This window comes from Amia ocellicauda, chromosome 1 (genome assembly GCF_036373705.1).
Source record: "Amia ocellicauda isolate fAmiCal2 chromosome 1, fAmiCal2.hap1, whole genome shotgun sequence".
Taxonomy (NCBI): Eukaryota; Metazoa; Chordata; class Actinopteri; order Amiiformes; family Amiidae; genus Amia; species Amia ocellicauda.
Window position 1 is genome coordinate 42,967,224 of NC_089850.1, and position 14,414 is coordinate 42,981,637.

Sequence of the window (14,414 nt, forward strand, 5' to 3'; positions counted from 1 at the left end):
AAACAACTCAAACAAGAGAACAAATTCAAGTCAGGGAGGTGAGCATGAGGTAATATTTCCCAATGCTTCTAATTGTGGAACAATAATGGCATTATGCATGTGAACCCACGATGAAGACTTGCATATGGAAGAGCGCTTTTCTTGGTGAGGACTACATGACGCAGGTTTGGAAGGAGAGTCAAGCCGCCCCCGCCTTCTCCAGCTGGAGCCGCGTTTCGTGTGCCCCCCCCCACACACACACCTCCTGGTTTATATCCAACACAGGGACCCAGCCTGCCGTAGTGAGCCGGAGACCCCCGCTCCACAGCGCACAGCCGGAGAAGACAGCGGACCGGATTCCTTAGGCTGCCTGAGCAGCTACACTACTGGGGAAGGCGACCAGATCTTAGGAAGCGTTGCAGCACCTTGTCACTATGAAGCTGACGCTCCTGGTCGCGGTTGTGGTGTCTTTTCCACGAGGTAGGAAGCCACAGCAAGCACGTCCGCGCACATCAATGCGCAGTGAAGGAGCGCGCCGCTTTCAGCACCGTGGACAGCGCCGCCGCCAACCAGCCAACAGTAGGACTGTAGTCTCAGCTCCTGGCAGCGCTTTAAAATACAGCGTGTTTACACCTTAGCATAGCGGTTGCTGGTATTATTATTATTATTATTATTATTATTATTATTATTGTTGTTGTTGCTGTTGCTGACATTCAACAATTTACTCATATTAACTCAAAAAATATTTCGATGTTTCCATTTTATTTCAAAGCTGTATTTCGTTATAAATACTAGAGCACAGCGACGGTCCTTATTTCAGTATATGCATAAAAATAAAAATAAAACATGGAAACATGCGGCAGATTTCTTTTGTTTTCATGTATTAGCCCACCACCACCACTACTACTACTACTACTACTACTGGTAGTTGTAGCATAGTGATAATAACATAAACACCCTTTTCAGTACTGTCATCAGTGATTGCACGGACTTATTCTAAACTTTTTTATTTGTCTTTAACAGTTACCTCATCTGTACCTGTTGGGAAAGAAAGGAAAGAGGATTTGGTACGTTTGCTTTTCTGAAACTTGATATCAATAGGCAAACACCAAAACATGTTAACGGGGCAATTCGTAAAAGAAACTAGAACTAGTATCCATGTGCATTTGGGAAATTAACGAGGCTAACAAGCATGACTGTTGAATTACAGGTGACTCGCTGTATAGTGGAAGTCATTTCCAACGCACTTTCTAAACCAAACGCTCCGCCTGTGGATCCAGAATGCAAAGAAATTCTTAAATCGGGTAAGTACAGTCCTGATGTTGTCCAGATACTTTGTAAATATGATAATAGCGTTTTAACGCTTTACTTGGTTTAATTTTGTGACCAAGGCACTGAAAACGCATTTTGTTTGTCTTTATTTTTAAAGTGTGAAAAAAATAATAATTAAGGAATCAAATACATTTTATATACAACCAAATGGATAAGTACGCAAATTATTTTGGTGAATGTTTACCCCAGTGATAAAGTGGTCGATAAAAGAAGCGTTACTTTGCAGGCGTGTATAGTATAAAAACTGCACATAGCATAAATCTGGGTATTTTCCTGTACAATTACTTAAAATGCTATACAAAGCGGTTTACTCACCGGTAGCAACATTTCCTTGATTTATTATTTTACTTGCACCCATCAAAATAAAGCTAAAATATTGTCAAATGTATTGACATAAAATAGGACATATTGGTAATTTTCTGCTCCTTAGACCTGTTCTCCCTATAGAAAGGTGTGTGCTTGAAATAAATGCATATCCATAAATAGCTTGTTTTTAAAATAAATAAATAATACATTTACTACCTGTACATTGTCGACAAAAGGCAATAGCAAAAACCTGAAAATATAAATAAATATATATATTTAATAAATCTGCTGTTTTTTATGCACCTGCAACTCCCCTCATTGATTCCCCATGAAATCAGGCAGAGCTTTCACTAACAAAAATTGGTCAGATAATAGGATGATGTTTACTGCATTATTACCCTATACTACTAAGTGGTTAAGAAAAAAACGAACATGTATGGTGCTGTTTGGTTCAAATGTATTAATAGGAGGAGACATAACCCTTCAGCTGTTTAATATCTTGTTTTTGTCTAAAACTAAATCAGCTTCATTCTATTGAGAATTAAATATATCTTTGAAAGAAAACAATGTGATTTAGAGGTGGAAGGTGTTCAGAAAAAAATGGATTAATGTCCATTTTAATTATTCACAATAAAAAGAGATGGGGGTGGGAGTGGGGGAATCTGTGCAACAATCATCTTAGAGTCTGTGCATCCTCCACATTTTACACCAAATATCAAAGACCTGTATAGATCAAATAGACAGCTATTGTTTTAAAAAGGTTTAAAAATGTTTATATTCAGATTTAGCAAAACCTCTTGGAGCAATAACCAGAACTGTGGCCTCTTGTTAAAAAAACACACAGTTGTAATTATTAAAATATAGTCTAAAGTACAAAGTGTGTTTTTGAATGTTATAACTTGAATTATGTATTTTATTAATTGCTGCTCACATTACTATACACAAATATATATATGTTTTGCTCACTAGGGATTTGTACAACACACCACAGTGTGTGTGATATGCTCCAGGCATTCTAAACCATTGTACAGTTTCTTCTACAATACCTAACTCCCAACTGAACAGTTAAATAGTATGCATTTAAAAAAATATATTAATTTGGTTATGAGGTTATTAAGCTCCACATTTTTTTTTTTTTTACATAAACCAACATATGCAGTCAGTGTGAATGTTGCTGTCTATCATCATTCACACCAGCATTTTAAACGCAAGATCAGAGGGGTAGATTTAATTCACAATGGACACAATGGTTTTCACACCTCGAAAGTGTCATGTTATGAGTATACTATTTTGGAATATATTTGGACTGGATTACAACTACTGAAAAATGTAACCATTTACCTTGAAAGATATCAAACAAATTACTATAACATTAGGCATGCATCTATTTCCAAAATATTGTTCCCATTTCTTTATTTTATGTACCTTACATGCACTGAAATTAAGACAATGAAGTGGAAGCATTTTCATTGCTTTTTACAATTTAAGAATACAATATATTAATATCTATCAAGAAAACATTACATAATTAATGAGTACAGTTTATGCTTCTTCCCAGTTGTAACTTCAGTTGCTTCAACAGAATGTTATATATGATTATTAAATGTCAATACTGGATATGGAAGAATGAAAAATAAATGTAGCAATCAATAGTGTATGGACCACATAAGTAGCATTTTATTAATTTTAAATAAGCACAAACTGCCAAGCTCTCTCATCATAGTGTGTATGTTTCTCTCAGAACAATTCATGAACATATACTTTTATTACAATCAATCAGTTGCTTACTGTTTTGTTCTTTGTTTCTTTGAAGGTTCAAGACATGAAACAGCAGAGAAGAAGAACAATGAAGAGGTTGTGCATTTTGAAGAGAGCCAAAGTCAGGAGCCTGAAGAACACTTACAGAGAAACCAAGAGGAGCCCAGTATCAAGGAAGAAGGGCCTGGGGAGAAGAGGAGCCACCATGAGGAAGAGAACTACAGCAAAGCAGGTGAACAGAAGCAGATCAGCACAGAAGACAAAAGAAGTGAGGAAGTAGTCAAAAGATCTGAGGAGAAAAGGCACCACAATTTGGAAGACAAAAGGCACCTCTCAGAGAGTGAAGAAGATGACGAGGAAGAAAAGGAATTCTCCAAACGCAGCCACCACAGAGAACCTGAAAACAAAAGACACCAAAGTGAAGAGGCTTCTCAAGAAGAGAGTGAGGAGCCCTGGAAGAGATCTCACCACTCACTCAGCCAAAGGAGTGAGGAGGAGTATGAGGATGAAAGGGCCCAGGAGGCCCATGAAGGGAAGAGATCTGAGGAGTCTAAAGAATGTGAGGAAAAAGAGAAGCGCCGCTATGGGGGCAGTCACAAGCATTACCACAGGAAACACAAACGCAGCGGCACTTCGTCCGAAGAACTGAGAAGCGAAGAGTCTGAAGAATCGGAGGAGAAAAAGCATTTTGAAGAGGAGGAGGAAGAGGAGGAATACAAGCAGCACCAGGAAGAGAAGAGACACTTTGGAGAGGGGAGTGATGAAGAGAGGGAAGACAAAAGACATGGATATGCAGAAAAGAGACACCATGTCCCAGAGAAAAAACACCACTGGGAGGAGAGTGAAGAGAGACGGCACCACAGTAGGGAGAAAAAAAGGCATCTTTCAGAAGACAGTGAGGAACAGGAGGAGAAACGCCACCATGGGCAAAAGAGACACTACTCCCAGGAGGACAAAAGACACCATGATGAAGAAGAGAGAAGCATGTGGGATGATAGTGAAGAAGAGACAGACACGCATCATGCTGAAGAAAAGAGACACCATTATAGAGAAAGCAAGGATAAAAGACACCATGCCTTTGACAAAAGACATAGATTTGACAGCAGTGAAGAGGAGGAGGAGAAGGAAGACAAACATCACCATGAAGACAAGAGACACCATTCAGATGAAGAAAAGGAAGAAGAAGAAGAAGAAGAAGAAAAGAGACACCACAATCCTGAGAAAAAACACCATTGGGAGGAACCAGAGAGAAAGAAGAGACACTCTGAAGAAAAGAAGCACAGTTTGGAGGAAAGTGAGGAGAATGAAAAGAGACATCATGAAGACAAGAGGAGACACTTTCAGGACAGCAGAGAAGATGAAAGGCACCACAGCTCAGAGAAAAGACACGTCTCTGAAGAAAGTGAGGAAGAGGAAAGACATCACGGAGAGGCCAAGAGGCAAGGTTCAGAGGAAAGTGAGGAAGAAGACCAGCATTATGAGGAAAAGAGACACGTATTTGCAGACTCTGAAGAGAAACGGCATCACGCCGATGAGAAGAGACAGCAGTCAGAAGAATCTGAAGAAGAAGAGAAACGCCATCCCCTCTCAGGGGAAAGCGAAGAGGAGGAAGAAGAACCACAACACGGAGAAGACAAGAGACACTATAATGAGGACAGCCAAGAAGAACTGAAACGGCATCACCTAGAAGACGACAAGGAGCTAGAATTAACAGAGAGGCACCATCCGTCTGAGAAGAGACATCATACTGAGGAGCAGAAGAGGCATCACAATGAGGAGAAAAGACAGGAAAGTGAAGAGGAGGGGGAAGAAGAAAAGGAACAGGCCCTTCAGTACCTTGAGGAGCAGAAACGGAGTGAAGCAGAGAGACACCTTCCAAGTGAGGAAGAAGGCGGTTATGACAAAAGGTACCCTGGGGAGTACCGGGCATACTATCACCCTGCATGGTGGAAGAGACATTATGAGAAAAGAAATGGCCTGAAAGAGAACAGGTTTGAAAATGAGGAGGAAAAGAGGCATGTGGAAGAGAGACGGCAGTACCCAGGGGCTGAGGAAGAAGACTGGTGGGACAAGAGGCAAGCAGAGGTCGATTATGGAAATCATGCGTATGAGGAGAAAAGGAATTATTTTATTCCTCATCATTTCCAGGAGAAAAGGCCCTACCCAACAGGCAGGATGGATGAACTAGCCAAATTGCTGAACTACAAAAAGGCAGTGGAGTTCCCTGATCTTTCTGAGGCAGAGGAAGAGAAAAGGAACCTTCATCAGAGGCCGCTTACACCAGAAGAGGTAATGCTGTTTCCTGTTAGTCAGCCCCAGCCATATTAAAGCACATGAGTCAGTGATGTCAAATGGTCAATAATATATACAATGGTCACTTTGGCACTTTAGATTAGGAAAATGAACACTTGTGTACAATTTGTGTAAATTGCATTATTATTATTATTATTATTATTATTATTATTATTATTATTATTATTATATTATGATAATAATATAATGTGCTACCCTTCCACCTAATGGTTAAGCACTGAAACTGCAGGTAATCCATTATGAAGTTCCTATTGAAAAATCTAAACTATGTATGACTGTAATATATATGATTTTCCTTTTTGATGCTTATACATGCTGGGAGAGCTCAAATATATTCAATTGTTATGATTCTGATGCTGATTATGATGATGCTTTAAATCTCCATAATAGGCTTTAAATTAAATGTAAACCATATGCATGTCCCTCACAGGGTTAGACCGAAGGCCTTAAATAATACTCAGATATATACTTAGGACTGTGACAGTACCGTTTTCATGTATCAACCCTGTTCACTATCACTTGTGCCGAGAGTGCGTTACTGAGGTCGTTAGGAATTTTCTGTTTTTCTTTGACATTGTAATCTTGTCATTTAACTTCTTAAACATATATTTGCCTATAGCATAGTTTTTTTTTTAAATCAATTAAGATTACTGTGGTTGAGGGGGGATAACATATTAAGTCCATACAGAATACTGCATTATTTAAGCAAACAGAGGAATCCAGAGGGAATGCTGTCTATAATACCTGCATTCAATGAAACAGTTACCATAATCCACTTGGAAAAGCTGTAATAAAAACTAGCCTGATGGCACCCCATGGTCCCAGGGAAATACTGAAGTATAAAAGGAGTGGATTAGCATACAATATAAGATCATTATTATTATGTGTACATGCACATTTCCTCAGGGAGACAAGTGTGTTTGTAAGAATAAGGTCAAGCAAGCAAACGATAAAACAGAATCTGTTTTTCAGGCATTGTGTAAGACCTTAACATAGATTTAATTTCTGCAGCACAATGGGTGGCAGGCACTGGGCTAGAATCGAGAAGTTGTTAGTGACTCGGTGGTAGAAAATATAGAGTCTGCTCTGAAGCATTGGGAGCAAAACGTTAACAATGCAAAGACTGTACACTCTGGAGGCCGTTAGTCCAATTTGTGAAGAAGTGAAGTACAGGATTCTTTTAAAAAAGGTAGTCTAAACAGGGAAGCTGATATTGAAAAGGTAGAGCAACTGAATTGTCTTCAACAGCAATTAGCAGCTGGGAAAGCAGGAGAATGGGGAAGGCATCGAAAGCCAGAGCTGCACTAAAGCTTTGGAGAGCCGAGACGGGCGAGCTGTGATGCTGAGCCCCATTCACATAATTATACTTCAAACCATTAAGCCTTCTGAGAGCCGCAGTGTCAAACCTTTTTCTATGGCAGGAGGTATCTTTTTTTTTTATTCCCGTGCCAGGTCTGTCAAAGCAAACATTTAATTATAAAGCAAGCCTTTAGGAATTAATAGGACGGACAAGGATGACTTGTTCTCTGAGCTAAGGATAAGAGCACTAGTCCTTTTCCACCGGGACCTTGGGCCTAGGACTAAGTGACACTGTTCATTTCCACTGAAATCCTAGTGGTGCAGATTCTCCTATGCTGTAATAGTCATGCAAATTGGAACATAATTAGGCAGCTTTAAACTGGATAACGAAAGAAAGTGATCCTTTTAGGGAAGTATAAAGAGCATGCATTAGACTTCCGACTATCTTGCAAGATCTAACCCAGATAATCCTCACTTCTTTCCACGCAGTTCAGTTGATAAATCAGAACAGACACTAAAATCTGATACATTATTTGTGGATTATGGAGTCTAACCCAACATTTCAATGTGAAAGTCTCCCTTCTCTACAGATTTGATACAGATGTATAATTTGAAGTGTATGTAGCCTTTAATGCTTAGATTCTGTCAAAGATAAAACACAAGTATTAGACCCTTTGGAGGACTTCCTTAATTAAATTCTTATTATACATTTCAGTCATTCTTTACAGTTGATTGCAGTGGAAGCTAGAAATACTATTACAGAGCTAGCATAAGACCTTGTTGATCAGTGGTGACCAGTCACATATTCCAGCATGTCCCCTTTCACTGAGCAGATAAGAATAATGATTAACTACATTGGACTAATCGATTTTTTCATTATAGATCTCATTATGCGCCTCTTATGTTCTCTGCACAAAACAAGAAGACAGAAAATAATAAATAAAACACGTAATCTTTCTTTTCACTCCCTCTCAAAGGAGAAAGAACTGGAGAATCTGGCAGCGATGGACAGGGAGCTGCAGAACATTGCCGAGAAGCTCCACGAAAACCGTAGAGGCTGAACGACGTCCGACACCCATACACGAACTAGAGCCGATCATACCTGACCTACAAACCTGCCGTGTTGTTGTGATTTTCACTTAACTTGAAAAAATGACATTATTATCCACTACAAGCAGTGTTTTTAAGACATCGGTGGAACTATTTGTATTGTGCAATTTTCTTATTTAAAGATACCTGGCATGGGAATTGTTTAGAACAATATAGATACATTTTACAGAACTATGTAATGAATATATATTATTCTCAAATGATTTGTTTCTGTTTTTGAACGTTCTTTGTTTTTTGAGTTTTGCATACAATAAAATCCAACATTCTGGGACCAAACTCGTGCTCTCTTGGGACTATTTAAATGCAATTAAAAATGAACATGAAAATAAAAATCTAATATTAAATGAAAAAAATAAAAAATATTCTCTTATAAATAAAACTGGTAGAAATATCACCACTGTATCTATACTAATTAGTCTGGATTCAGAATTTCTTGACATATGCTAATAGTGCTTCATCTAATTAAGCACTGAACCAATAAGTATGGTATGAAGTGGGAAAACAATTACAGGATATCAGACTTTTCTCTAGAGACTTGGAGATTTTCCATAACAAATCTATACTTAGACTTTTCAAGGTCTGGCAGAGCTCTTAAATATAAATATCTAATGAGAGATTATATAATGTTACATAATACAAAAACTATTTTTCATGAATATTTTTGACAATCAAATTGACATGCAGTCATTAATACAAACGACACAATCCCTAATAACACTTTATTGAAAAGATCTATGTACAGAAGTGTTTTGTTAGCACAATTCTGTTGTAGTTAAATGCTCATTTTCGGCTTGGCACTTACTGTGAAATGAATTCATTCGACACATTTCAGTGATGCTTTCGATGTGATGGGAGGAAGGAGTTTAATTATTCTAAGTAAACCTTGGATTTTAAATAAAAAATACAAATAAAAAAGGATGGTGCTCTCATTAACATTAGCTCAATGTTCCCAATAACGTATCTGGGAGAGGAGCACTAATCGAACCCAGCAACGGTTTCCACAAAATATATTTAGGTGCATTCCACAGTACTCCAAGAAAAGCATTTACAACATATCCTAAAAAAACACAGATGCTCATTTCATTCCCAAAATAGGTTTACGCCGAATAAAAACTAAAATAGAGTGTGGGACTTTACTACGGCAGTCATCCTTGCGTCTCTTCAAGCTTGGGTCTTTTCGGTGCCGGCTCGTCAGCTTTCTGAGGTCCCAAAGGTTTAGCAGCATCCATGGCAACAGTGGTTCCCGACAAAAGATACCCTCCACCTCCACTCATCAACAGCTTGGGATGAGTTCTGTTCAGCAAAACCTTTCAACACCAAAATTAGAACAGGTATAATAAATATAAATCGCTAATTGAGGTCAAGTTCATTTCCTGTATGAGAAGACACTGTATAGTTTCAATTCCTCTGGGCTAAAGAGACCTTAAAGTTGAGGGGAAAAGCAATACCCTTATATAATATCAATCACTTACCCCTACATGACAGATCTGTATATGAAACTAAACATCAAAATATTATTACTGCAAAAGAGATTCAAGTACAGCTTAAATGAAAACCACCAAGGTTTAACACTTTGCCCCTAAAGGAGTTAAAATCAACCTTTGTAATGGATAATACAACTGCTATCCAAACCAGACTTAAAAAAAACAAAAAACTTCAATATTCAAGCATAATTAGAGATTCGTTAGCAACAGTAATCCCTCTTCTATAATGTTATAATAATGAAGCACAAAGAGAGCAGCTTACCTGATAATGCCTCAGCCAGGTCTCTGACAGTCTGAGGCTGACCACTCCTCCCTGTTCCCTGAGCTTTGTGTAGCACTCAATTAAAGGCTGAAATTAAAAGACGTGTGAGCTCAGAACCAACCTCAAAGGACGCTAAGATAAAACAAGAGCATAAGTAACCAAATTACCTCTTTATACTGGCAGTATATCACAAAAGGTCGAGACGGAGAGACAAACTTCAATAAGGTAAGGACCACCGGACATGGGTGAAACCTGCTGGCTATGACTAACCTGTCAGGAAAACCAAACAAATCCAAGATGAGTTGTCAGTGATTTTAATTAGTATACATGATACTTACAGATCTGGACAGAAAAATACTGTTTGTCCAGTATATAATAAAGTAGGATATAAAGCACTGATACACGCTGCAAATAACTAAACTCACCCGTCTGCATCTCTTCCTTGTAAAACTGCAGCAGCAGCCATCAGTTTCTTTCTTTTCTCTTCAAGTTTGACTTTCCTTTCCTGAATCTAAAACACACAGCACCAAGGGGACAAACAACCGCATCCAAGTGAATTCCTAGTTTTTCTTGGTCAAAATCAAGTGCAAGCTGCCAACCAGTATAAAATCGCTTTCATCATTCCAGACAATGTTATTTTATTCTTTCCCTCGGTTACATTAGAATTGAGACATTTTCTGCAGCCGTTTTTAAGCCGCTTATCTTTGACAGAAACTGTTAAGGCAAAGACATGGCCTACTTTACTCTCTCTCCGGTTTTCTCGGTCTTCTTTCTCCATCCCCCCTGGTGCCTCTCTGGTCACCTCCATAGCTTCGGCGGCCGGCCTTTGCTCCCCACTGTCAGTCTGTGCCTTCTCGGTCTTCAGGACAGCGCTGCTAGAAGGCTCTGCCGATGCCCCTGTGCTCTCCTCCATGCCCTCCCTCTCTTTACTGTCCAGGCTGAGAGTCCCAGCCAGCAGGGCATTTACTTTACAGAGAGGGAACTCGTGAAGCGTCTGGTGAAAGTGCTCTGGAAAACCAAAACTATCCGTGGCTGCCCTGACTGGTCCACCTCCAGGATACATCTGTATCACTGAGCCATAACCTGAAAACAAACATCAGGAGGGAAATAAACAAACACTTTTATTGATGTACTAGAAATATTACATTTCATGCATCAAACATCAGCAGATTATTTAGAAGTAACCCAGTTTCTCTTTCCAGTCTCAAATCTCAATTCAGTAGGGAGATTCATGTTTAAAATGACGTGGGCTCTTTTAAGATGGTAAACATCATGAAGTATTCAACAGAGACCAAACAAACATAAATAAGGCTTCCCAGAAGAAAGCCTGGCCTAGATGTAGTCATGAAAACGTCCTTTCCATATTTAAATGATACTTTTTCATGCAGAAATCATACCTCCCATTCTCTCCATGATGGAGCCCAACACCAGGCCAGCACAGGTCTCGAACACGATAATTTTGCTGCCTGCATGAATGTTTCCTAGGGTCAACATCTGCGCAAGAGTGTCATAACGCAAATGACTACAAAGGAAGAACGGAAAATATATATATATATATTAGGGAGAAAACCTAAATCCACCTGAAAACTGTATACTTATCTCATAGAACATCTAAAATCTGGCTCTATACACCAATTGTTAAATGATTGTAGGCTGTTATATCTAGAAGAGCTGGATTACTGCTATTCTCATGCACTTTCACAATACATTTATATTGCTGATTTTAATAAGTTCATTTTGATGGCACTGCAGGGGAACGATGGCCAGATGAATGTGTGCACAGGATCCCTTTACGACATTTCACAATCAATACACGCAAGATTGCTTTTTACTTCAACATAATAGTTTTTGGCACCTATTCCCATTTTAATGAGTTTCTACAGTTATTGAATTCATGGTGTTAAATTTGACGATTAAAAGCAACATACCAGATTTTTCCTGGTTCTCGACCATGATACATCAGTGCTAAAATGCGTGTGGATGGCTTCAATATGGTTACAATATTTTCATACCTGTAAACAAAACAATTAACAAAATAATAGTGTTAAGTCTACATACATAAATATGGCAGCCTGGTTAAAGCTGATTTGAAACAGTGTATGAAAACACAGCAGTTGTTAAAAGGTAGACAATGTTAATGCATATTGCAGTTGTATTTTAAGTCAATAAATATATGTAAAACTATACAGGTAAATGGAGATAGATAAAATATTATAATTTTTCAAAAAAGGATTTACGCACGCACACGTTCCTTTTCAAAGCCTTGACATGCTAGTTCTTACACAGGATACATATTAAGTCACTGCAGATGTTCTATATTAAGGGTCTAATTCTGAGATTAACTGAAACCTACTTTTTCTTTTTCTTCTTAATGTACTTCTCCTGTGCAAACTCAGTTTTATCCCTGAAGGTTGTACTGTTCTCTATTAACTGCTGAACAATGTCCTAAAAGAGAAAAAAAAAAAACTTTAGCAATCCAGGAATAAAAACATCAAAAAAAGTACATATGCAAGTGTGACATTTCAGAAGTAGGCCATCTGAAAATAAGGGATAATGCATACAACTACAATACATACAAAAATACACCTAGTTAATTTGTTATAAATCCTAGTCATTATCTCTTGAACTGTCAATCAAAGGATAGAAATCAATTAGACAAACAATATATTCAGTCTTAACTCAACCTTCTTTGAGGCTGAACATTTGTTCTTCTTATGAAGTACCCCCTTCAATTTGCAAAGACAGATCTTAGATTCTAACTGACAATCTTTATTATAATGATTGATCAACTTTTCTGACTGGAAGGTTCTTTAATCATCACTCAAGTGATCTAACATTTGTTTCTGTGTAATTACCGCAATTTGAGGAAGACTTTAGCTCACGAACATATACATAAAAAAAAAAAAAAACATACACTGTAATATCAAAACTTAAAATAATCAATCCAGTAATTCCTGGAGGTTATGTACATACCTGTCCCTTCAATCCTTGCTCTTTTAAGGTTTCAATATCATCTCTGGTGAGCTTCTGGGATCTTCCGTCATCTACTATGTTTCGGTTATCCAACCCGGCTTCCTTGGTCTCTGTTGTTGAGAGAAAATAACACATTATACCACAGTGCAGCTATGAGTATGTTATTTCTAAGACTGTAAATTGTACTTTTAAATATTGTAATGACTGATATTACATTTCCTCTTCTAGACAGTGATGCACAATGCACAGTGATCCTTTCAATACAACTAAAAAAAAACATGCAGATCTTGATTTCAACACAACATACAGTAGTTCCTTTCAATCAAAGGATGCAGAATGGGGAGAGTTCATACGAAAATAAGCACAAAGGCCCACAAAACATCTGAGCTCAATAGATCTTTAATTCACATGTAGACAACTGCATGGTTAAAATATGTTTTTATTTATTTATTTATTGGCAGACACCCTTATCCTGGGTGACTTACAAAACATAAGAGCAATACAAAGTGCAAAAATGCAGTACAGGTAGAACTGATTAAGTCAATTTGGCAAATACCTGTAGGGTTATCCTCTGCATTCCCTTTTCTGGGCTGAAGGGTTCCACCAGAAACAACATCAAATGTAGTCCCATAGAGCTCACCAACAGCATTATCAAGGAAGATCCACTGCTTTTCAAAAATTATTTTCCTGTGTAGAAAGAGGTAGCATAATAAACAAATAAGTAAAAAAAAAACTATTATATTCTGACTATTTATTTTAGAGTCACTGATTGACAGTTAATTGGCCAACAAATACAGAGAAAGTAAATCGGAACAGTCTTTGATAATGGTTTTATTCATATATATGTGTGTGTGTGTGTGTGTGTGTGTGTGTGTGTGTGTGTGTGGAATATATAAACTATGCACATACGAGAAAGAGTACAAGTAGCATAACACCACCAATAAAAATACATTACTGTAAGAATGTGAAACGTATGCGTGAATAACACTAAAACAGACATTTCAATGGGTCTGGATTATGGTGCAACAGGATTGAATTTAGAATTGCGTTTGGTCCTTCAATCTAACGAGCGATTAATAAACAATTTTGCCAACCAGGGATAATACACCAGCTCATTCGCGATTATGCTTCACAACAGTGATTCAATTTGCTGGTGTTAAAAAAAGTTTTGATAACTAAAAAGAGCGCCCTGTCAAATAGCTACTAAAATACAATAAAAGTTGTGCACTGACAAGCTTTAAATGCAAGTAAGTGAGAATACAATGATGTACAGTAGAAAAACACCCGCACAAAATGCATCTGATAACCTACCACACAGTAGTTTACAACACGACAGTCAAATGAGGTTACCTTTTCTTTTGAATCTGAACGGCTTTAAACACATCTTCTCGTTTCAGCACGACGTAATCGCCTTCTTTGATTGTCCATGCGACAACACTTTCCCCATTTTCCTCCATTCCTTAAAATCCTCCTTTCCCTGCGGACTGGCTGTTTTCTGGGGAAGCGGGGGGTGAAGCGAGGTTAGGATTCCTTCTTCCCCACGTGTGTGGCGACTTCCTGCCGGTTTCAGGAGAAATACGCAGCCGCGCATGCGCATC

General features: G+C 38.1%; 2 protein-coding genes across 2 annotated transcripts; one reads left to right on the forward strand and one right to left on the reverse strand.

Annotated features, from left to right (window-relative positions):
• The first annotated feature begins 259 nt into the window (after positions 1-259).
• Positions 260-8,373, forward strand: chgb (chromogranin B). The gene is made up of 5 exons (XM_066705751.1): positions 260-459; positions 1,003-1,046; positions 1,190-1,283; positions 3,431-5,664; positions 7,965-8,373. Exons 1-5 carry the CDS (start codon positions 414-416, stop codon positions 8,046-8,048), a joined length of 2,502 nt encoding a protein of 833 aa, XP_066561848.1. The 5' UTR covers positions 260-413; the 3' UTR covers positions 8,049-8,373.
• Positions 8,374-8,802: 429 nt separating this feature from the next.
• On the reverse strand, positions 8,803-14,380 carry trmt6 (tRNA methyltransferase 6 non-catalytic subunit). Its single transcript, XM_066705752.1, has 11 exons — positions 14,167-14,380; positions 13,373-13,503; positions 12,817-12,926; positions 12,197-12,288; positions 11,772-11,855; positions 11,241-11,365; positions 10,583-10,926; positions 10,269-10,354; positions 10,011-10,113; positions 9,844-9,930; positions 8,803-9,404 (listed from the first exon to the last, which is right to left on the reverse strand). Exons 1-11 carry the CDS (start codon positions 14,271-14,273, stop codon positions 9,243-9,245), a joined length of 1,431 nt encoding a protein of 476 aa, XP_066561849.1. The 5' UTR covers positions 14,274-14,380; the 3' UTR covers positions 8,803-9,242.
• Between the last annotated feature and the right edge of the window lie 34 nt (positions 14,381-14,414).